The sequence below is a fragment of the Athene noctua genome, chromosome 19 (genome assembly GCF_965140245.1).
Source record: "Athene noctua chromosome 19, bAthNoc1.hap1.1, whole genome shotgun sequence".
Lineage (NCBI taxonomy): Eukaryota > Metazoa > Chordata > Aves > Strigiformes > Strigidae > Athene > Athene noctua.
The window spans coordinates 9,172,876-9,197,210 of record NC_134055.1 but is presented as its reverse complement, the minus strand read 5'-3'; the positions used below and the strand labels follow the sequence as shown (position 1 = coordinate 9,197,210).

Sequence of the window (24,335 nt, the reverse complement as noted above, 5' to 3'; positions counted from 1 at the left end):
CACTCCATGTCCTTTTCTTGCCACTTGGGTATTTCTTTACTGAACAACTTGACAATAGCACAGATAAGCATTAAGAAGTCCTTTTCTGTATACTTAATTTGCACAATAAATTACAAATAATCTAGGTATTCACTCAAATTGTAGCATTTTGACTGCTTTCCTTCAAGTGTCCAAATTTTAGCCAGGAACTAATATTACCAACACACTGCTGAAAACCTACAAATTGGGTGCCTTCAGAGTCCACCAGATGCGTAGCTGCTTTCCATCTTTGTTAAGCTGTCTCCATTTACACTCCAAATTTGAACTATGCAGAGATGTACTCTATTTAATTACACAGCGATAGCATGCATGAGGTACTAGACACTATCAAAATCTGAAGAAAGGCAATCCCTGAAGACACAGTTTGCTATTTCTACTAAATGGCTATTGTTTCTCTTCTAGTTCAGTATTTTTGCTGTCACCATATGAAGGAGTTTTCTGTACAATTTCTCAGTGGGCTCAGCCTGTGCCAACTTGCTCCTTCTAGTCCTGTCTTTTCATGTTGACCTGGATGTGAGCACTTCTCTAGTTACAGTAGTCTTACTACTGCATTTATTTGTGCCAGCAAAGAGGTTTTTTCATATTTCAGTTCCTAGGCTTCCTCCCTGACAAACAGACCAAACCTAAAAGAGAAAGATCAAGTAAAATGCTTAGTTAGTCACTGCATACAGAAAAAAAGCTGCATCAGCTCTTCTCTGACTCTTTTTCTCATTAAGCACTTCAGGAATTCACCCTGTTCAATGTGGCATGTCTTCCCAATTAAAGATCAGGCCTCCTAAAAGGATACCAACGTGGCAGGGATACCCTGTGAAGTTGGGACTATTCTTATAACCTTGCTCAACTGCTGCAGCCCCTGGGTAAAGCCCATCCACACAGCAGCTGCAAAATCTTCCATTATCTTCCAGAATAGATAACAAGAGCTGGGCATGAGACCTCTGGCTCAATAAATAAGTCTTCCAGGAGAGTTGAGGAACACAATAAAATCAGGACAAGGGATTCTTCTCAGTATTTAGGAGATTGTGTCCAAGGTTGTAGTTTGAGCACAGAGTTAGTACTGATGCAAATCCAGAAGGAATTAACACAGGTCAGGGTATTTTGATCTTGGCTTTCTTGTGACTTTCAAGACATTGGGGTTTGGATTCCAAACATATTCCAGCTTTATAAATGTTATTCTCCCTCTCTTTGGCTAAAAATATGCCACTTCCACTCTGAGCTCCTGTATACTGATGACCACATATATTAATCCTTGAAGTACTTCAGCTAATACGCCCCCAATCCTTCAACTGAAAATCAACTTTAAAAATATAATTACATCAGCCCAGTTCCAGTGTTCCCCTACTTGCAACTACGGGACTACGTCTGTTGCAGAGAGAGCGACGAGAACCTGAGCATAAATGTGTGTTCATAACATGAGAAATGTTTATAAGCAAGTAACTGGTTCCTCATAAAATGCTTCCCTCTTTGGGCTCTGATCACTGCTGCTTTTGCAGAATGTTATGAAGATAAATTAAAAAAAAAAAAAAAAAAAAAGGAAGAAAACCAAAACACCTTCTTCATTTTAGATGGGATATATACTTTCTCTGGAAAGGATGCTTCCTGCCCAATTATAAACCAGAACAATTTACTGAGTTAAAGGCTTCTACATTTAGCCATATGCATTTTTCTTTAGAAATGCAACAACAATCAATCCAACACAAAAGCCAGACAGACATGTGACTGCCACTGCCCACTTTAGGTGGAAATTCTCTTTTATTAGAAACTGCAGAGCATGTGTGTGGGCAGGAGGGAGCAGGGCAGAGCGGTTTAGTCCCTGGTTGTCATTCTTTAGGTGTGACCACAATGCTGCAATCTCTGGAACGCAGCTGGACAGAAAGGATGAGGAATGCCCTTGCCTCCCTCGGGGAAATCAGTCTGACGATGCCAAGAGCTGTGATTTGTCTCTCCAGGAATGTTGCCACCTGCAGCAATTAAACCTCCTCTATAATATGATTTAAACAAGAGGATATTTTTCCCCAGAAACTGCCAGATCATTGTTTCCTCCAAGTGCTTCTGACAGGCAAGAGAATTAATGCAATGAGGAGTCCTCAAAATGGGGTAATGTGGCTGTCCTGAAAGCAGGTGAGGGATGCTGTGCAGAGCTTGACAAAATTAAGTGAGCCTGACAACTCCATCATCAGTTCCCAAGACATATTCATCAACTAGCATTAAAGGAGCTGAAACTACATCTAATCTCTATGATCTCTATGCTATCATCCACCCTCACTGCCTTTGTTGGATAAGAAACAAAGCGCATGTGTAAAGCCACTGCTGGATGCATTCTGTCATTCCACAAGCCACGAGCAGACTTCCCAACAAACTCCAGTGGCTTCTGTTGCATATCAGAAGACCAGAGAACCACTACATAGCCATGGATTTTTTTTCTCCCCAAGTCTTTTTTAAAGCCTTTTCAAGTTTCTTTAGGATTTCCCTCAAAACAAAGCCCTTATATCAACAGAAACTCTTGCTTAGATATGCTTCACCTGTTATTTTTTATGAGTGTGCATGATCAAAGAATAACAGCTTTCACAGTTAAGAAAACACTGTTACACAGATCACACTTCACCCACAAAAGGTCAGATAACGCAACGTGCTATACATTAAATACACACGACAGGGATATATTCCCCTTGAGCACACTGAGATGGGGAGTGGGGATTTTTTCAGGAACATATTGTCCATCTTTTCAGGACACCCTGAAAAGTACCTTTGCAAAGATCTTACCTGTTCAGTGATGAAGGAGCTTGAAAAAGTGACAGCTGACCAAAAGAAGATCCCACAGCTGAGAATAATCTTTCTGTTGAAACGGTCACCAAGGTAACCAAAAATAGGCGCCGCAACCATGAAACTACAGATGAAAACTGCAAAGGAGAGAAAGGAAAGAAACGTTTAATAAACATCAGGCCAAGAACATGAAAACTAATTTTCTGCAAGCCAAATCCTCTAGAGAACAGTTCCATTTAATTAGACATTCGGCAGCCCTGACATAAAGTTGCGCAGTCTGATAGGCTTCAGAAGTCAGTGTTTCCTTAATCAAACAGATTTTTCATTCCCAAAGAAACTTCAGACAAGTATTACATTTGAAAGCACCAGCCCCTCATAGTCCACTGTGAGCTCAGAATCTGGGGGTGGGCAAAACCAGGACAGAATAAATTAAGAGCTTCTGCCTAAGTATCACTGAGAAGGTGAATTGGAGGTTGGAAGGAGTTTCAAGCAAACACAAAGCAAGCCAAGGGATCCTTTTGGTTCTTGCAGCAGAGATCAGGCCACAGAAACTTAAGTTCTTTCATCCTTCCTAGCAGTATTTTAAGGCAACCATGAAACAGTGAGGAAAACCAGTAAACACTACTGTCATCCTACTGGCACCAGCCCTGTAATTAGGCCGTTACTGTCTCCTCTTAGGTCCTTTCACCAGCATTGAACTTGTATTTAAACCCATCACTGAGCAAGTTTCACTAAAAGAAAGAGTTTTAACCTTCAAAGCCCTAACAGGCCAGGAATGTCCTCATCTGAAAGACAACTTCACCTTTCCCTCTGCTTCCCCCCACAAAAACCCAACGCATTAACCTAAGACCTGCTGTCATGTAGGAATGAGGCTCTTGATAGAATAACCTCTGCAAAATCTCCTCACCTTCAGAGTTCACTCCTCCAGCCTAGCTCAAAACAGTCTGGCCAGTGACACCACTGAAAACACCTGAAATGAGGCACTCACACCATATTCATGATTAATTTGGAAGTTGGCAGAAATGGCCAAGTTTTAAGCTGATTTATATCTGGCTTTTGTCTGTTCACATCAGAGATCTGGATGACAGCAACTACATTGATTTTACTGCCACATAGTATGAACTTTTTGACTTTCACTGACTGTCTTGAGTTCAGCAAACCCAGGATTTGGGTGGGACGCTAGAATACCTGGAGATCCCTCTACAGTCAGAGTTATGCCTCTCATTAATTAGCAGGTAGTTCTTGGAAGGAGGGGTGAGCTTTTGGCATTGTTTAACCCCAGCCATCTACTTTTAATTGTATAGAATAGGAAAAAAAAAAAAAAGGTAAGAGCAGAGGACACACACCCCTTTGGTTGGAATGCACACATAAAATTAAAGTGGTTAAGGCCCAAATGATGCATTTTTCATGGATGATAATATACAATAGGTTAAAACCATGCAGAATGCTGAACTATGAAATGATCTAAATGTCTCTTCTTTTTTAGTATATTAAGATGCCAAAGCTGCTTTATAAATAATACATATCCATTTGCATCTATATTTTGTGAGCCATATGACTGTGTGTATATCAATTTTGCACTGTGATATTTGATGGGAATTACAGATTTACTCCTTTTACATTTAGAGTAGAATAAATTGAGATAATACAGAAATGTTAAGACATGAAAAGAAGCACATGAAACCATTATATCACGCATATTTCAATAGTAATGTATGAACAATGTTGCTGTTAAGCTAGCACACAAACCCTATTGATAGGCAGAACACTCAGTCCCTGCATCTACCCCAAAATCCTTGTGCAAACAAAACCTGTTGGATAAAACTACGAGCACTTAATGCAGTGTTTGCATTTCTTGTGTTTTACAGAGGAACTACACAACTAGTCTGAAACCCAGCTTAGCACTCTATCTCCAGGAAACCAGTCCCCATGTGAGACCGTGGGGCTGATACCTTTGGGAAGATGGGGCAGTGCCACTGGCCCTGCCCTGCAGCATGGACGCTCGGGGTACAGAGCCCGGCTTTGCCAGGCAGGGCTGGCTGCTGCATTCTGCCTCCAGCACCAGGCTCACGCAGGCTCCCTCTCAGCTGGCACACGCAGTGCCTGGCGTAGCCCAAGAGCCCCATTGTTCTGCTGACCCAGGCTCCCAGGGACTGCCTGGGCAAACCCTCTCTTTCCCACATTAGGGGGTTCTGTCATGAACACCCATCCCTGCAGCACAGTCCAGCTCCCGGAGCTGCACATCCCCAAAACCCTTGATCTCCAGTGAACTTGGCTCTAGCAGACCAGAAGTGGCTTACAAATTCTGCAAGGGTACATCTGCACAGGCCCCAAGCCAACAAGGCACTTAAGCACATGCTTATATTAAGCATTTTAGAGTCATCAATTCCATGATTAAGTGCTTTCCTGAATTAACACCAAAGTGCTTGGCACCTTGCAAAGCTGGTGCAGCAACCTGGCACAAAGGATACGTGACTGTTTATTGGGAATGAGAAGTAGAAAATGACTCTGACTCTTACTGAGCAGTGTGCCCATTGCAATTTGACCTTACCCTTGGAAGGACACTGAAATTCATTCATCTCAGAATCAGATATTATGCCATTTTTATGATGTAAAAAGACATGAAGCTAAAAAAGCTTCTAAGGGAAAATTAGAAACATCCAAGTCAGCATCCCACCATTTCAAATAACCTGATTAATTCAGCTTTGAGACAGGGAGGGTATGATCCAAAATTCTCATTAATCAGTGGGATTATTAGCTTCGATGACCTCTGGATCATAAACGCAAAGACTAATTCTGGAATCTGGGCAAAAACAGGGCAAAAAGCACAAACCTCCTCTTTCCAATAAAACAAATGAAAAAAAGATTGTCCTATGCTTTTCCAACAACATACATCCTGCTGTTACTCAAATCCCTTCAGAGAATTTATTTTTGGAAGATTCTAAACTGAGCTGTGAGCTTTGTCACTGGTAAGCAGCTGACTTGACAGCTCCACAAGGTGTAAAATGAAAGGACAACAGAACCTAATAAATAATAGGTAATGGAACACAGCTGTCATAATAATAAATGCAATTTATATCAGAGTATTTATGACCCAAATATGCATCAGAGCATTGATTGACTCAAATAAATGCAGAATATGATGGCTGTGTGGTCTGTCAAAAGGATCTGCCTGTTCCAGGCATTTCTCATGAATCAATGCTTGCAATTACTCCTGCAAATGACAGGCGAGACTCGCAAACAACAGACTGGGTTGGCAGAAGAGAGGTGGATGAATCAGGGGCGTGTTACCAGGTGGGACAGAAACCCCAGTTACTCTAGACCAAGAGTTAAAGTTCTGCGACAGCTAAACACTGTGAAGAAGAGATCTTATCCAGAAGACAGAAAACTGCGAGCATGTTTAGTTGGAGAGGGGCAGCAGAAACATGATTAATTTGTAGAGAAAGATGGCCGGCAGCATAATGCGGAGGGGTGCATTCCAGTAAAAGAGCCTGGCCCTTGTGCCAGCCTCTTCTGTCTGTCTCCTCTCCCCTCTTCCACAGCATTTTCTGCTCCTTGCATTCGCCCACTCCCCAATTAATATCCAAGTGACACCACAGCAGCTGCAGCTTCGGCTCAACACACTGCCACAAATCTTTTTTATTAGGAGAGCGCTGTGACAGAGGCTGGCATTTCATTTGCCTCTTTCCAATCAACAGCTCCTCTTCCCGTTTACACTTAAAGCCATCTCAGAATATTACCAGCTCTCGAGAAGACATACAGTGTAAGCCAGGGCAGAGTTAGAAATCCACTGGGATTTGGGATGAGCTATGGAAAAGGTAGTGATGGCATTCAGAGGGGCTGTGGGCAGGTATAGCTATGTGGGTTGCCACTGTGTATGCTCTACAGCTAATTTCTCTTGAGAAATGATCTCCAACAGTGCCAGAAGTGGCTCAGTCCCAGCACTGGGTGGAGCTGAGATAATTTCTGCAGGAGAAAATTATCATGTGAGCAAAGGATGAATAAACAGACACATAATGAATGCCACCCCAGGAGGGAGGTTCTTTTAAGTACAGGTATTTTCAAAAGGAGATCACATTTGTCTTTATACCTCCCTTTGTGGCTTAGCCACTGAAATGCCGACTGCGGTGAGAATGCAGGAAGAGTGTAATTGCCCAAACAGGATGGCTTGGTGTCTATTTCTGCCTCTGAATGCCTGTCCCACCCTGTACAGGTGCACAAGCACCTTCTCAGCCAGCACTGCCCAGCTTTTTCTGTGCATGGCTGGAATTACAAAAATGTGCAGCTTAAAAAAAATATAAGAATCTTACACTTCCCACCCAAACACACACCAGAGAAGGAAAGCGTCCTCCCCAGACTTTATTGCCTACTTCAGGTACTATAGCTTGAGCCATCATTCAGGGATTATGGCCAGGGAGCTGCCATTCAGCCCACACTTTTTCCTCTCAAGAGCTGTTTGGGTACTCAGTGGAAAAGTAAACCCCCAGACAATGGAAGCAAAGGAGATTAGTGGAGAGGGAGAAACCACAGACTTTATATTTAATAGTCACAAAAAGCTCCTGCCTTCTGGAACTAGACTTCATTGTTCTTATTTTTCTCTTCTTTCTCTCCAAACAAAAATTTACCAGCTTGACTACAACTATTCCCTGAAACAGCTCTGACCCATCAGCTTTCTCCCCCTTGATTCCAAAGACACTGTTGCCTCTGTCTCATTTGCTCTTTTCTTGTGGGGACTGATCAACCCTTTGTGTCTCAGAGAGGGACTTCTGTCATCCACACAGTATAACCAAGAAGGAAGAGAGGCATTGACACAGAGGCACATGCAGAGGCTGCATTTTCTCAGTTACTGGAAGGCTGAAAGGATCACAGGCACTTCCAGAAAAAGATCCCTTCTTTCAGTTTTGACTTCAAGCACACAGGGTTTATTTTTTCCTATCAGGAATAATGCTAGAAAGGTTCAGGTAAAAATAGCTTGCTGTCTCTACGCAGGGATGCTCAACAAGAAAAAAAAAATAGTGGCTATCTTTGAGCTCTGAGTCAGCATGAAACCATATATACATATCTAATTGAGTGCTGACAATGTGTTTGGCTCTGTGGAAGGCAAACCCAGACAGCCTCTGCCTCGAGGGACTGGCCATCAACTTAGACACAGCAAAGAACTATGTGCTGTGAGGTTGTTAATATTTTCCCAACAACAAATTTCCAAACAATGAGAACACCTAAACACCCAACTCACTCTGGATGGGATAATTTACGGGTGTGTACAAGGACAATCCTGCTCTTTCTGCATGAGACACTGCCCTGCCAGGATTTGGTTGAGCCATTTCTACTCCAGGGACGTGAATGCACGTGTTTCTCAAGCTGCTGATGGGACCAGCTTCCATCTACCTGCAATGGTGAATAGAGACTCTACCAATAGCCCAACCAGGCCCTCTGTTTCAAATACATGTTTCTGCAATGATTTTTTTTTTTTCATTATAGTTTTATGGTATAATAGTACTACTCAGCACATATATACACAGCACATTTGATCACAGTGAGGCTTGGGATAATTTAGAAAGGAAGTTAAACATCATTAATTTCTACTTCAGGGCTAAGGAAATTAAGACACAGGGAAGTGACCTGACCAGAATGAACTACAGAAGTTTTGAACCTATGCAGGTATTCCACCTTCAGCAGTGTCCTGTTTACAGCACTGTATCTATGTTAAAGGTATTTCTGAATGTCTACAATCACAATTAAAAGTGATTTTTTTCTTACAGCACCATAAAAGCCAATCAAGAACAGCAATCATTTCATGGTACTTAACCACTGAACCTGACTGCTCAGACACAACATGGTGATGTGACCAAGGTAAAAGTGGTATCTGATGATGGGGCAATCCAAGGCCCTGGGAAATCTCAGCAATGTGATTTAAAAAATTCATCCTTTGATGGAGATGAATTCCTACTAGACAATTGCTTGTACAAAATATCACCCTTCAAGTCATCATTATCACAAACGCTACTATAGGTATGCTGTTACATCACTCTGCATGGACTTTGTTTTATTTAATTTCTAATTCAACAGCCAACAGATGGGTCATGTTACTGCATTTTGCCAAGTGCAAAACACAAGATCACTGGGTTCCAAACTATTATGCCGACTACAAGTTTCTTGCAAGTGTAAAGAGCTCTGAAATACACCATCAGCTCCGTATGTCACACAAAGCTGTCATATACTGACTGCATGAACACAGGAGAATTTAAAAAAAAAAAAAAAAGGCTTGAGAACACACCAAATAAATTGAACTTAAGTATACAAATGTTTGGTTTGGACATGGCCTGAAATGCTCTCCCAGAATAAACCACAGTAAAAGATGAAATAGAGAATTTCAGAAATGCCTCATTCTTGTGTGCTTGCGTCCTCAGCAAATTAGTGAGGAGAAAAGCTGTGCTTTAAAAGGTGTGGACCTAATTGCTCACACAGTTTGCATTTCTCTAGTATCTCTCTGTTTGGCAGGCCACTCTAGATTGCGTTTCCCTCACTGCAGATGCCTCTCATCAGTATTCAAGTTCCAATCTTGTCTTCTTTATGGGGAGCATGTTGCACCATGAGGTGCCAGTTTTTTTTCTTAGAGCAAACTGATATAAAAAATAAACAACATGTTTAGGATGACTATATACACACCCAGCTGACATACACATTTACACTGAGAAGGCGGCTGTTGTACGATACCACTCAATTTCATTTGCTGTGGCAGGGTCAGAACCTGGTTACAAAAACACACGAAGACAGACAAGGCCTGAACACAGCTTTCCTGGCAAGTTCATGATTGATTCAACAATACAAAAGATGCAGCCCTGAGAAGAAGTCAGTACTGATAATTGCACCCCTTTTCCTCACTGCAGAAACCAAATTCTTCTAAGAGTTACATTCCTTATATTCCCAGCAAAGGATATCCTGAAGGCTTACTTTGTTCAACTTAGCCAGCAAGAAGAATTGCTTCCGTGGGAATTTCTGGAAAATCCACTCCTTGGAAACAGAAAGTTAGATAAGAATAGCCAGAAAACCAGTCCAATAACACACTAATGTCACCTGAGCTTTGAGAGGAACTGTGTTGGGCAAAGAGCAACCACTGTGGTCAAATATAAGTAACTGCTGTCAAAACTGCCATATATAGTACAGTACATCATCGATCCATACAGTATGTGATGTTATGGATGTAAGAGATATTTCACTCACTCTGTTCATTGCTGTATAGGGGTGAAGAAATATTTTTCTTCAATCCTAAATGCCTAGACAACAGCTACAAGAAATAACTCTAACAAAAGCGAAGGCTAAAAAGGGAAACAGCCCTTACACATGAGTACACTGTCTACAGACTGGCAAAGATGAGAGTCCAATGGCCATGGCAGTTCCTTACTGAGTAGGCTTACAGACAAAATCATTCAAATACCAATCAAACCATGAAATATCCAACTCAAGAAATCCGTCTGCAAGTCCTGCTGCATGTCTAGTAGTGGAAGTAAAACCACAGGTGTAAGATGTGAACTACTGTTATTCTGCTCTTCTAAATAGCCCATTTTAAGGGCTGTTTGGAGGATATAGGACAGTTTGGTCATCACCAGTGAGTGGTGACTATAACCAGTGAGCTGACAGCTGCTGACTCTGGCATTGCTGCTGATGGGCTGAGACAGGCATGTGCCAGCAGTGTTACTGTTCATAACCAGAAGATAGACCCAGAAATGATCAGGTACGATGCACTGCAGGGAACACAAACCTGGCCATAATATACACTGCCTCCCACACATACTTAAAGGAAATACAAACAACGTCTCCAGCCTACTTTCTATAAACCTAAGCCTATAAAACTGATAAAAAACTCTATAAAACTGATCACTCTATGGTCCTCACTTCTATGATCCACAGCATACCAGCACTCCCTAAAGAGCAGTAATGATGCTCCTCTCACTTAGGCCTCACAAATACTGCTATGATGTTTCAATGTATGAAATCTGTCTTGGCTTCCTGATTCAGGCATCAGCATTGTAAATGCAAGGAAAAAATGGCTTTGAATTAAAAACCAAGATGTAAAACAGCACTCAAATTTTTTATCTAAGCATACAGTGGAAAAGCCAGCATTTTGCTGTGCTGTTCAGTCTCTCTGGATGTCCAACAAATTTACTTGAAGCAGGAACTAACTTGCTACTAGATTAAATTTTGAGCAGCCGTACACAGACATCAGTTAAAAAGAAAAGAGGAAAAACCCAAACCCACCTTCTGCTTTTCAATTTGGGAACTACAGTGATTACATTACCACTGTTTTAAAGGAATTTGGGCAACTTGAACATCAATAAACCAGTTACTGTGTTCCTAGAAATGTGCTTCATAAAACAGTGCTGCAGGCAGCAATCCAAAGGAAGGGTTCCAGTACACAGTTTACAGTCCACTGCTTCCCCTGTACCTAAACTGGTGCTTGCCTGACCTGCAGTGAGCTGAATTCTGGGCGACCAGCAGGCAGCCAGCCCCGATGAACATCTTTTTCGATGAAATGTGTATTTGCTAGCAGAATGTCTTCTGTGGCTACACAAGGCCTTTCATTGGGGGATTAAAATTTAAATGTGAGAACGTTTGAGGAGGAGCAAACACCACCTCACCCCATCAACTAAAAAAAAAATCTTCACGTCTGGGTCAGTTCTTCACAATCTGGTTCATTACATGGTTGCCAAAAAGAGGGGGCAGAAACAGGAGGCTGTGGCAGAGTTTGCTTTCCATGCCAGTGCCATACAAAAGGCATGCAAATTATTGCCTAAAACAGCATTAGATTGCTGACACTTAGCATGAGAGCTTGTCCGGCAGTGTTTAAACCCTGTTTTTGCATTTCTTGCCATTCGGAAATGAATGATTAAATAAGTGAAGGCCACTTTTGTTTTATATCCACTTCCACTTTGAGTTATTTTTCTGAAAAATGCTTTTAGTGTGGTTTGATTTAGACTCCTGACCAAAGTTGATAGAAGGACTACCACTTGATTCAGTAGGCATTAGAGCTGAGTTTGTTGTTTAGGTGTAACTGCTTACGAATCTCCAAAGGTAGCAGAGATCAGATCTTCTTTACCAGCAAACACATTTCAGTACTTGTAAGTTTACTGCATCCCTGTAACATAAAAGGTTATTACTGGAAAAAGCACAGACCACATCAAAAAGAATTGTCAAAACGATGAAGCAAGTCCTTTTACAGAAGAACGTTAGACATACTGGAAAAGGAACAACTGATGTGGAATATAGAAAAGATCTAGAACCACAAGCAGCAGGTAAAAGGGGAAAACTGAATCACCTCCTCTCTTAGAAGACTGACCAGGTGGCATCAAAAAGACTGGCCGCTGCAAAATTCAAATCAAAGGGGATACTTCATGCACAAAACTTAACTGAACACTGGGATTTTATCACAGGAGACTACGTTAGCTCAGAATTTATATTATTTCAAAACACTGGATAAAGTCCTGAAAGTCCTGGAAGAATACTAATTTAAAGACTTTAAAGATAACTCCTCTTGTTCAGAAAGTTCTCAGCTATTCAGTTAATGGGGTACACTGGGGAGCTGTCACCATGATCTTGTCCTGTTCTTTTAATATTTTCCGTGTTTATGTGCTATTGATCACAACCAAAGACTGAATAAAATAATAGAAGGTCCTCTGGTCTGGACTGGTACAACTATTCCCATGTTATTCTGAAAAAAAAAAATAAATTAGGAAGACAAAATTACATCTGCATAATTTCCGCCAGCTTGATTAGGTAATGGCTTATTAATGTGTTATGGAGTTGTACCTAAAATTATTTCTAAAAGCTGTAACATGGTTCACAGTTACATTTCTAAAACCACAGGTGACCTTCACTCTGCACAGGCACACTCATAGGGTAAAGTAATAAAGCACGCAGTCAGTTAACAGGAGCTTTTCCCACTTGCAAGTTCTTGTCCAGACTTAACAGGCTCTGACTGAGAACTTTGATGGTTAGCACAGGGAAGCAAAAAAGGACATCATCCTTTCCTGGCTGCAGCCTCGCTGCTCACACAATGTGTGACATGGGTCAGTTTGCCCTTCTCCAAGCAGTTGCAGGGAAACTTCATTAACTTGGCTAGCCAGTTAGGATGGATTTGTATCCAGTCTGGTCAACTCGGAATTAGACATGAGATCCCAGAGGTACAGAGAGTGGTCAGTAGCTTTGCAGCACGGCAGCATCATGAGTGACACTGCTACGAGATTGGGTTTGCCTCAACACAACTAAAATACACCTAAAACAATCTCAGTGGCTGTTACAGAAACAGCCAGTAGTCTCTCATAGCGCTCATGAAAGTCTGCATCTGAAAGAAGTGCACTTTTGCTTTTCCCTTTTTGTGCAGTTTTTCAGGATGTGATCCAAGAGCCTCAATCACAAATAAACCTCCAGCCCAGAGGACGGCTGCTCTCATTTACCAGGAGGATGAAGCACCTATGTCCAGGGCTCAGGACTAGAGAAAGGGGTCTTAAGAAAAACATTTAAATAACCATAAACTGAATGAATCTTTATTTTCTTCTATTACCTTCCTCTACTTGAGATCCTTCTTTTTCCATTACAATTATGATACCAAGCACACACTACAACCACATTCAGAGAAGCCTTTGGAAATAAAGGTGAGATCTTCTAAAAGAACTAGTCAGACTTTCCCTTGTGCCAGTACTAGAGCTTGTGTGTCCAAATGGAGAGCAAAATCAGGGAACTGTTGAGGACTGAAAACTAAACTCATATCTTTTCCATCAGTCCCTGATCTAGGGCACAGCAGTGTGAGTGCCAGGCTGGCAGCAGGCACAGGTAGCCAGGAGCAAGCCAGTTCCCTTAAGGCAGGAACAGTGACAAGCGCATTTGCCCATAAAGCCCTTTCAACCACAGCGTGCACTTAAATGCACCAAGAAATGACAGCCTAAAGCTGATAATGCAGAATAATCTAAATCCTTTGATCCTTGAAATCTGGATTGAGTACCATGAATTAGATTTAACTAGCATAAAATACTTTAAATCTATTATTCTCTTAATAGAATGGTACATCATTTGTATCTGGTATAAAGGGAAATAATGTTTCTTGTTTCCAATCTGAGATAGAGAGGGAAAACAGTTTTCATTCTAAAATGAGGTTTACCATCCTTCTTTACAACTGCACCACTAATCCTGCATCCCACCTCAACTAACATTTTAATTTCAAATAATTAACTAGTGTGCAATAGGAATTATTCTGTCTCAAAGAGAAATCAATCTCCACACCTCCGTCCTGCAGCAACAGAGAACAGGAGAGAGAGAAGACGCTTTGAAAGTCTGGTGTATTACTACTAAATTCTTAGCTGCGTGTAATTCATCAACAGCAGCAGTTCCTGAAGAAAAACAGTGCAATAGGTCGTGCTTCCCCTTCTCTTTTGAGGGGAATCAAGAACTTCTCATTCCATGGTACGCGGGGAAACTTGCTAAAAGAAATGTTCATCTGACATATTCTTATCCCAGAGCTTTTGTCAGATTTCATGTTTGTTCACATTTGTTTTTAAAAGGAAATTCACAAATAAATGACTTCCACAGTAGGAATGCCTTGCTAACCTCTGCATAGGAGTTTCTAATAGCTGCTGGTTGCATTTACAAAGTGGGAGAAACCCTGCAGTGACCCCAGCTACACTCCATAAACAGGCTGTACAAACAGCTAAGGGCACAGGACAGCTAACTCAGCCGCAGTTCCAGTGCAGGGTGAGGGATTCGGGGAAGGCTGGTGCACAGATGCTGATTTTGCAAGTAATCTCAGCCAGAAAGAGACCCTCAGCCATCGCCTTCCACCAGGACCACAAGCTCAGGGGGTATTTTGCAGCTATCAGTCCCGAGGACTGTGCTGGTGGGAACTGAGGAGATGCTGAGAGCAGCAAGGAAAAGCAGCATCAAAGTCTTGCAAATCCACAGGGCTCTGCTTTGGGAAAAGGGGGGACACAGTCCTTTGCTGGCATTCTCTCCGGCAGCCAGTGAGACAGATTGATTTCTTTTAAATTATCATTGCAGTTCTTTGGGGGGCTGTTGTGTGCAGTGGGCTTGGCAAAACACATGCTCCCTCTTTTGAAGGGAAAGCAGCCATACTCTCATTTTCCTTATGCAGTTGTCTATCAGCTAGCTGAAAGCCTCATTACAAACATTTTCTACTCTGGCCAGGACAGAGGTATGAAATAAGACTTTGCTCTCAAGCTTTTAATGTCTAGCATTGTTATCCACCAAAGTTGTCCTACTGAGAGTTAAACCTGAAGTCATATCTTCAGATTCATGTTCCAGAAATTGCTCAGAAAAGCGTGTAAACACAGGGCAAATGGACAGGAAACGCTTTGGGGTTTATGAGAGACCTTCAGGGCACTCCAGATCCTGCTTCGGTATTACCATACAAGTGCAGGAGTAGAGCATCAATGTCTGGACAGGAAAGGACAAGGTATCATATTCACAACGTGCGTTTGTACACATGCAAATAAAAGTGTGTCAGGGTTTGGTAAGCAAATTCCTTTCTCACCATTCTTCTGCAAAATTGTTACCTTTCCAATTCAAGCCATGCATCTTCAAGAGTGCTTTTAGCAGATCGGGAAAATGGCATCTTTTAAAATCAATAAAACCTCAGTAACTAAGAAAATTATGAATCTGAAAGGAAAAAATGCTGATTCATCTCTGTGTATTGTAGCTAACTTCCTTCACAGAGGTCAGTTCAGATCTTTCTAAATTTTTAAACAGACTAACTTCACCCTGGTTTTATGCTGCCTGCCTCTAGTTATCTGGAGGAAGGCAAACATCTGTCAGATTAAGCTGAATTCTAAGGGATGAAAATACATTACCTCTTATCAGAAGAACTTCAAGAGGACATCTGAAATATCTGATTTTTATTCACTCGCTCCAAGATGCAGGCAGCACCAACAAGGGGTATTGCTCTTAAAATCCTGCCATCTGCAGCCTTATGCTAATTCACTCTTTTAGGAATAGAGAACACTGTGGAATGGGAATAGGCTAAAATCCACAGAAAATATGGATGTAAAAGCAGCTGTGGGTAATTGCTTTTGTTTGATGCTAACCCAAGAGCCCGGGATTGTCTTATTATCCTCAAAGGTTTTCCTCCAACTTTCCCCTCCCTCACAGGGATGTTAGTGCTTGGTAGAGATAGCATCACATTTATTTGTGGAGGAAACACATCAATTTCATAACACTGCCCACCAAACTTACTTCTAAAAACCTGCTTGCTGGTCACAGAGGGAATTTCAGCATTTTGTTCTGCTCAATTGCCTACTTTTTTCTGAGTTGCCTATAAAATATAATAGTGTCTCATGCAATGACAGCTCTTGCTACCACCCATTAGGGACTGGACCAAAACCACACTAATTTTACAGAGGGAATTTCTGTACTGCTGACTGGGTTTCAATTCAAAGCAGCAACACAGAAGGAGAGAAAGCATCTCTCGATGGACCCTCACAGTTTCTCCTTAACAGTGGTGTCCATCTTTCTGCTTAAAGCATTGGCAGTGAATAAATAATAAGTCCCCCAAGAAAAGATCTTTCATGTAACCTCAGGAGACTACTTCATAAGAACATGAGAACAATGGCAACAGATCAGAGAACCATGTAGTCTTGCATCCTGTGACAGTGACAGCAATCAGATCCTTCCGAGGAAAGTACATAAAATTCCTACACATGCAGCTGAATTACCCAGAGGCTGGCTTAAGCCCTTCCAAGAATTATAATATGCTGTCCACATAAAGATCTGGTCTTCTAAGCTCTGGCCCTGACAACACTCGTCGCATTCATTTCCACCAGCTAACTGTTCACCGTTACAGTTTCTGGAGTGCTTTCCAGCAAACTGACCTGTACTGATTGTTTCTGCATTATGAAGAAAACATAAGAAAAACACCCCCCCTACCTTTTCTAGATGTTCATTACTTTATGTGCTTTTACATTACCCCCCTCCCTATTTTTAAGAACAAGCAAATTAATAATACAGATTATATTTAAAAATTACTCCTGTAAGAAGGAAGTGAAGGGCGTGCATGTGAAGACAAAATGTGAATACACACCAGGGCTGAGGCTGGCTGCTGGATTGGACTAGACACACTGGCCGAGAGCTGTGTGCGTAAATGCACTTGCTGTCTAGTTTCATTCTGAGTCACAGATTCTTTAAAAGCAAGGAAGGAACCATCTGCACTTGCACTTACCCTGTACTCTGAACTAATTCTTACTTGTTTTATTACCCCAGTCATTACACTTGCACAGACACAGACACTGCATGTTTAGACAGAAACAATTCACCAGTAGCTGCAAGGGCCAGGAAATAAAACACTGAACTAGTAGCCTAGGCTGATTAACATTACAGAGGTGGTCACAAAGGAGTCTGGATGTGCCAGACAGCAAGATCTACCTTTAGGAGAAAACAAGGTTCTAGCCCCTCAGGAGTGACCATGCTGCTTTCTCTTACTGTTAAGGTACATCAGGTAACTCTACCTATGCTTCTCTTAGGGACTGGCATCTAAACTGCAAGAGACGGGCTTTCCAGACACGCACCAAACCCCAAGCCCCTAAAAAGATCCTCTTGCGAGCCAGAGATGTCAAGAACATGATCTTAGGACATCCAGAACACCCTCAACTCCCACAGCTCTGCGTGTCCAGCCCGCTTTAGAGGAAGTGTCATGTTGTGAGCACAGGATAGGAGTCATAAATACTTCTTACTTCCTATGCAATTCCACACGATGCCCACTAGCACTTAACAACCCTCTGTCAGGGTACAGAGCCACAGGCTTATCCATCTACTTTTTCAAATGCCTGCAACATTTCAATAGGCTTCTGCACCACAAAGTAAACACAAAGAAACATTGCTATCAACTGCAATTTGTAATTATGTATTGACTAGTAGGACAAGAGAGATGAACAAACAGCAGGCCACAAATAAACACCTACAACGACAAGCAGTCTTCATCCTACAATGCAGAGGGATCACAGAGTATGTAAGGAAGCCTCTCTCATAATTGTAAGTGGCTAGTGATATTCAACAAACTATTTGCAGATTCAATTTTGCTGGCAGTATTTAGAAATGCTTTTGCCTCTTGCTGTTATAAATGGCAATTTAGAGAAAAAGCAATTGTTTCAGAGTGGCTGGGTGGCCTTCAAAAAGGAATAAATTCATTTAAGGAAATTGTTGAAATACTGGCATATCCCAATGTTTAATTTGCCATGGTGTGTAAAAGGGAAAAGATCATAACTACACTGGAGAATTAATCGAGTCTCTGTCTGCCTTACAGTTGTTATTTTTAAAATTATCACCTACATGAATTTCCAAAGTGTCATCCACCACTTGCAAAAACACTTTAATACCAAGTTGAACTGTTACTCCAGGAGTAAGCTTTGCAAATAAACTTGCATCTTGTGGATAAAAGAACATGACCTCTGTAAAAGATCTCAGGGTTACAAGTAGTTTCAATAGCCACGGTGCATGACCAGACCCTGTGTTAAATAATCCCTCATTTTAAAATTCTTCTGACTAGTATCTTTCTGGTAGAATGAGTACTACTGGAAAACAATATACTGAAATGAATACTGCGGTGCACAAGGTTTGCAAATGCAATGCCTTCATGCGTCATCAACTGCATTAATAGAGAAAAGGAAAGACAATATTTGGTGAATCCAGGGATTGTTAACGTATTAGAAAAGCCCATTTCAATCAGGCCTAAATATGTAGAAAGTGAGACTGATGTCTGACCAATGGCACATCTGAAGTCAGTTTGTGTTCAGCACCTATTCCATTCCCCTCCCTAGAGACCACACCATCGCCCGTGTCCCAAGATGCCAGCTGAGATTTGGTATTAGCAGTCCTATACAGCTGAAAACTGAACCTTGGGGGAAAACTTGTCATGGTGTTGCCAGAAGTTTATCTGTCTGGTGATCAGACAATGGAGTCTGCACTGTGAATCCATAAAGAACAAGTTCAAGAAGTACAAACAAGGAAAATTAGCATGTTTTTTATACACAATGCAAACATTTCTCAGCTCAGTGTGTCCTATACTGTATTGTCCAAGTCATTGGAAAGTATAACATTAGCAGATGGTAGGAATATCTCACTGGGGAGCTTTTAGTGAAAATTCAACATCCATTGTATAATATCCTGTATTATTACCTTTGCTGCCCTAAAACATCCTCAATGGGAATAAGGGCAACTTTGGACAACTTGCTTTTCAGGAAAATCTGTTCTCTCTTTACACATTTTTATCCTGAAATATTTTCTTTTTATATTTTCTCTTTGTCTTGCTACCCTCCTCCCCAAATACGGCATATTTTGTACCATACTTGCTAATAATTTGCTGCATTATTACATCCATGGGTTTCAAAGCAGTTAGCAAGCAGCGTGATTGTTATGTTAACCAAAAAGCTGGAAATAACTGAAGGTTCCAGATGGGTAAAACAGAAATGAAACCATCTGCACTTCTTGGCTGGTGATGCCAGCTAATGGAGGCAGGGCACTGTGCAGACCCACGCCACAGTGGAGCTTAAAGACCTCACCCATCAGCAGGTCAGACACACATTTGTGAATTTAGCCTCACTGGTCTCGTGAGGAGCTGGAAGGTCGTGTTTCCAAAGCATACTCAACTGTGTTTCACTTCACATTCCCAAACCCCAATGTCCCCTGCGAACAACAGATTTTGCAGACTAATAACTAAGGGCCCAGGACACTGGACAGCACAAGAACCAGAGCAGGGCACTAGTCCACTAGATTCCACTTATTGTATCCACATCCAAAACATCCATCCCTTGACAGTGATTCTGTAGCCAACAAACTCCAAGTACCTTCAAGATAATAGCCAACTTGCAAGGCTGGTGTTTTGACAGATTGTGACAGATTCTAGTGAAGCTAAACATCTTGAAGAAGTAGGTTTCTTTAAAAGGAGATCTCATCACATTTTATAAGAAATGCAAGAAAATAACCCTTAGACACAGATCTTTCTAGGCCCATATGACTAAACAAAAGCAACCACATGGCTGATGACAGTTTCAGCATTGTGAGCTATAAAAACAGAGTAGTACCTCAGATTTATCCATTTCAGCAGTGCTCCTGTGAACCCCTGTGTGTGGGACATCATATGGGCAGTATTTTGATGGTGGAAGATGTCAATTTAAAAACAAAATGGGGAGAGGGACACAAGATGGACAACGATGGACACAGACCGAAACAGCAAAAATCATGAGACCTTTTCATGTTCCTGTTCTGTAATTTTACCTTCAAGAAGCTTGATAAGGGAGATCAATTTATCTAGTCAAACACTTGCATGGTTCTCACTATTATAACTCTTTACATCAGCCCTCTGAAATAATATCTATTTTTAGTATCAGGTTTTTAAAGTATCCTCAACTCACTCACTAATTTTGAGCTTGCAATTTACCCTGGGAGCAATTTTGCTGGTGGAATTAGTGCCACTTAACTACTTTGATTTGCAGGCACAATTAGTAAGTTAAGTATTTATAGATCCTAAACTACACCTGTAAAACGGAAGGCTGCTTTTAAAAACAGCCCATATGCTTCAATTGAATACAACTCAGTTCAATGGCACATGGATATCTAAAGCACCATGCACATTCCAGAGTAAGCCAAAAAAAACCAGCTTTTTTTTTTGTGGCAAAGTTATTCTTTAACTCACCCATCTTTTTTATATGACTCATTCTAGACACAAAGGCTCTCATAAAATAGTACCTTTCTTTGTCAGAGTTTGTCAGTGATTTCTCGTGCTCAAAAGGTGTGGCCAAGGGCACTCAGGCACTTTTACTGTTTTTTATATTGCCAGGTAGTTGGACAAAATCATGTGATGCTGAAAGTACAAGCATGGAGCTGACAGCTAACACCATCAATTGATCTGGTGATCAGGACCACTCAGATCCCAGGCAAGGTAGAGGCAAGGATAAAACCAGTAACTGTGATTAAGGCAGAATTAAAAACAAAGACTTTGGAGCATATTTCAAACATCCTTCAATGAAAACAAAATAAAGCAAAACAAATCTAACCCCCCCAACAAACACCAGACAGACAAATCATACCCTGAAAATTTCACTCAGCCAAAATTCATAACAAGGTCAGTTTTAACAAGCACTTCATCACAGGCTTACAGGGTAGGTGATCGCCTTGCCTCTACAAACTGATGATCTAGAGGGGAAAGAGAACAGGGGAGAAACCCAGAGAAGAGAGTACCTTGGCCAGTGCCATCAGCAGAATTGTAAAAAGAAATCAAAACTCAAACTGCTTTACTCATACTGCTGCCCTAATTCACTTTCAAGCCTACCCCAATACTAATTCATTGTAACCATCCAGTTAAAATCAGTGTAGCTCCAAATAAGGAGGTTAAAGTTATTATAACTTCTTAGTTGTTTAAGGCAACTCTTTGCAGGAAAGGCATATTGACTATTCATGTTCTTAGTTCAACACTACTATCCCCCAAAAGAATAAAATAGAGTTGCCACCTCCAGTTCAGCTCATCTACAAAGAACAAGGACAATGATGAAGTAGGAGAATATGAAAAATAAATCTCGCTTCTGTAAACATTAGTGGCTGAAAAGGTTGGAAGGAAGAAATGGTCAAAACTGTCCAAATGTTTAATTAACAATAACCTGACATATGAGTGAGGGAATAAAAGAAGTCACAACTGAACTTTCCCTGGAAACATACTTTCCACTGAAAACCAAAGCACTTCCCTGCTTTCAGCAGCAAACAACACAAGAAAGTGTGTGAACCCCTCCTCCCCCTATTCATCCCATAAAATAACTGTTTTTCATCTGAGATTTAAAAACCTAAACCATCCTCAGTGATTTGACTAAAACTCAAAAACAACTGAAAGGAGTTTTAGCAAAAAATGTTTATGTATATTTACATTTTTTTGGTGAGAACTAACTTTGAATTGGGGTAAGTAATGGACTATGGTCAGTAATATTTTCCCTCCAAAACCAAGTTTCTAGCATAATCTAAGCAAAAAAATTGGTCTTTGCTCTATAACCTTACATGAGCATACAAGAAAAATCCTGGAATTCATGCACATATTGGGGTTAAGGAGAGTTCTTCTGAATTGGTGTAACCACACAGCATTCATGCAATTCAGACTTACTTGTGTTAATTGGAATCTAGTTCTGCAGGCTGGTTGCACTACTGAATACCATGAGGAATGTGCACTTTTTACGTAACTGATGTCCTGGAATTCATTTTCAAAGCCAGGTATATGTGTCTACAAATGAGTCACTCCTTCTCAAGTGTGCATGGCTCCATGCACAGGAATCTCTGCAACCTGTACTGAAATGTATTTGCTTCTGCCTGGAAACCACCACCTGTTTCAGCAGCTTATAACACCTAAAGGCCATGGTTCCCAAAGTTGCGTTTCACAAGGTAACAGCATTTTTTTTACAGCCAACCACACAGCAATATTACTTTTATGGTGATCTGATGGTAAATCACTATAAAAATTTGATTGTCAAGATGCAGAGTGGTCCGTCACTCAGCCCAAAAGGTTTGAGAAGCACTGGTTTGGAGCAAAAGCCACCTGGAACTCAGGACACATTAGAGAACCAAAACAATCCCATGGGGCTGGTCCAGGACCCCAGCATTCCCACTACTACAAAACCACCCTGGTACTACCAGAGTCTACCAAATGCCTGCAGTATTACAACAAGTAACAGCAGTGCTCTTGCTTCATTGCAAGACACTACCTTCAGCGCTCCAGAGCTGCTTCACACTCTGTCAAGATTATTTCATTTATCCAAATGATGTCTCTCTCAAATCAAACACCTCCTCCAACAGCAATGCTTCCAACTATACTATATTAACTTGGAAATCTCCCAGGGAGCACAGACCAAGCCTGACTTTTTCATCACCTGATCTCAGATCCCTGTATGAATATAGCTGCTTATATTTTTCACAACACAGCATGTTACCCTGCGGAACTGTAGCTTTGTGCTCTAAGAAAATTAGAGTTCTTCAGGTGTGGGAGGCAAGACAAAACCAAAACAATCTTAAAATAAATCTTTTAAGAGAGAATACTTATGGTTCCCCTGGGATGAAGTATATTAAATATACAAAGTGTTCTATTTTCTCACTCCCAGTTCTTAGAAGACACCAACCCAACTTCCCTTAAAAAGGCAAAAAAAATTCCCCTCTGGGCTAACACTTGCCTTAAATTGGGCCCAGTAGGTATCGGTAGCAGCTGTATGCACAGATCTAGATCAGGGTACAGAAAAGAAATATAGGGCTCCTTCTGATTTAGACCATATACAAACACTCCTCTGGTCACCACAATTGAAAATTAAACTTAGAGACTCAGTGAAAAGCAAGAATTAAAGCTAAGCAGGTTTTCCACTTACTAGCAAAAGCTTTTAATATCACTGCAGAGGCGGAATAAAAAAATGTAAGCTACTTGTGAGGTACTGAATATAAGTACATACCTCTCTTCCAGCAACTGGTACCTATTAGATGTCTAATAATGGCATTAAAATAACTCTTATGTAACTCAAATGTTCATCTCCCTCTTTCAAAATTCCAAATGTGATGTTCATGAAAAAAACCAAAGGTGGCAAGACTAGCCTTTCTGAACTATCCGTGCATGAAACACACAATACAGGGCACATGCCTGCTACGTGCGAATGCATAGCTGGTATTAAGAGGAAGTTGTTGGTTAAAATAATTACACAATACCAATAAAAATCCCATCTTCCACTACAAAGAGTTTGAATTAAATTCTGAGGTTTGAGGAACGTGTGCAGGGGGAGATGGACAGGCTATGTTAAAAACTGTTAGGACTTTGGGTGGAATGATAACTACTTCTCTAAAACCTGTGGAAAATCTTTCCCCTCATTATTATTATAAATTACAGAAGTGAACACAACCTTGGCAAGAGGTTCTTGAGTTACAGCCTAAGGGAAAATAGGCCAATATCTGCTTACAGAACAGACGTGCCACAGGCAGCACAAGTGCAAGTTTGTTTTGCAACAACCAAACCAAGTACCTGCCCTGGTCTGAAAGGCCAATAGTTAGGACAAACTTTCCTTCTGCAAAGCAGGAAATAGGATAGGAAAATGAATTGTTGTCTCAGTGGCCATGCAGTATTCATAAAATCAAGATATTAATGAAGGCAAGCCAGTCTGAAGAGTTTCCCTGTTCTAGTAGCCTGCACTCACTTGCTGACACATACAGTAAAAAGACAAAGTGCAACACTTGCTCAAGCATTTACCACCTATCAGCAGGAGGCAAAGACACCTTCCCCTCCCTTCCCTGCCCCTTCTCCCCCACCAAAGATTCTTTACTTTGCAATCTAGGGCTGCCCAGTGAGAGTTCACACTGTAAACAGCATTTTTATAGTTTGGTTCTTGGTGTATGGAGGACTGGGCTAGGGCACAAACACATCTTCCTATAACTTGCTCACTGATTCGAGAAAATACTTTCATTCTTGATCGCAGAGGGATTTCCAAATAGGCTTAACTGTTTTCATGAATCAGATGCTCAAATTGCCATGA

At 41.2% G+C, this 24,335-nt stretch overlaps 1 protein-coding gene across 2 annotated transcripts in view; it reads right to left on the bottom strand.

The window, feature by feature from the left end:
• Window positions 1-24,335, bottom strand: part of LOC141968243 (sphingosine-1-phosphate transporter SPNS2-like) — a 136,496-nt gene that overhangs the window by 69,478 nt on the left and 42,683 nt on the right. For both annotated transcript variants that reach the window (XR_012634826.1, XM_074922717.1), the window contains exon 3: window positions 2,800-2,936. Coding sequence is in view for 1 of the 2 variants with exons in the window: in XM_074922717.1 (XP_074778818.1) it covers window positions 2,800-2,936 (137 nt within the window). In the remaining variant the exon portion in view is untranslated. The remainder of the gene's footprint in view (window positions 1-2,799; window positions 2,937-24,335) is intronic.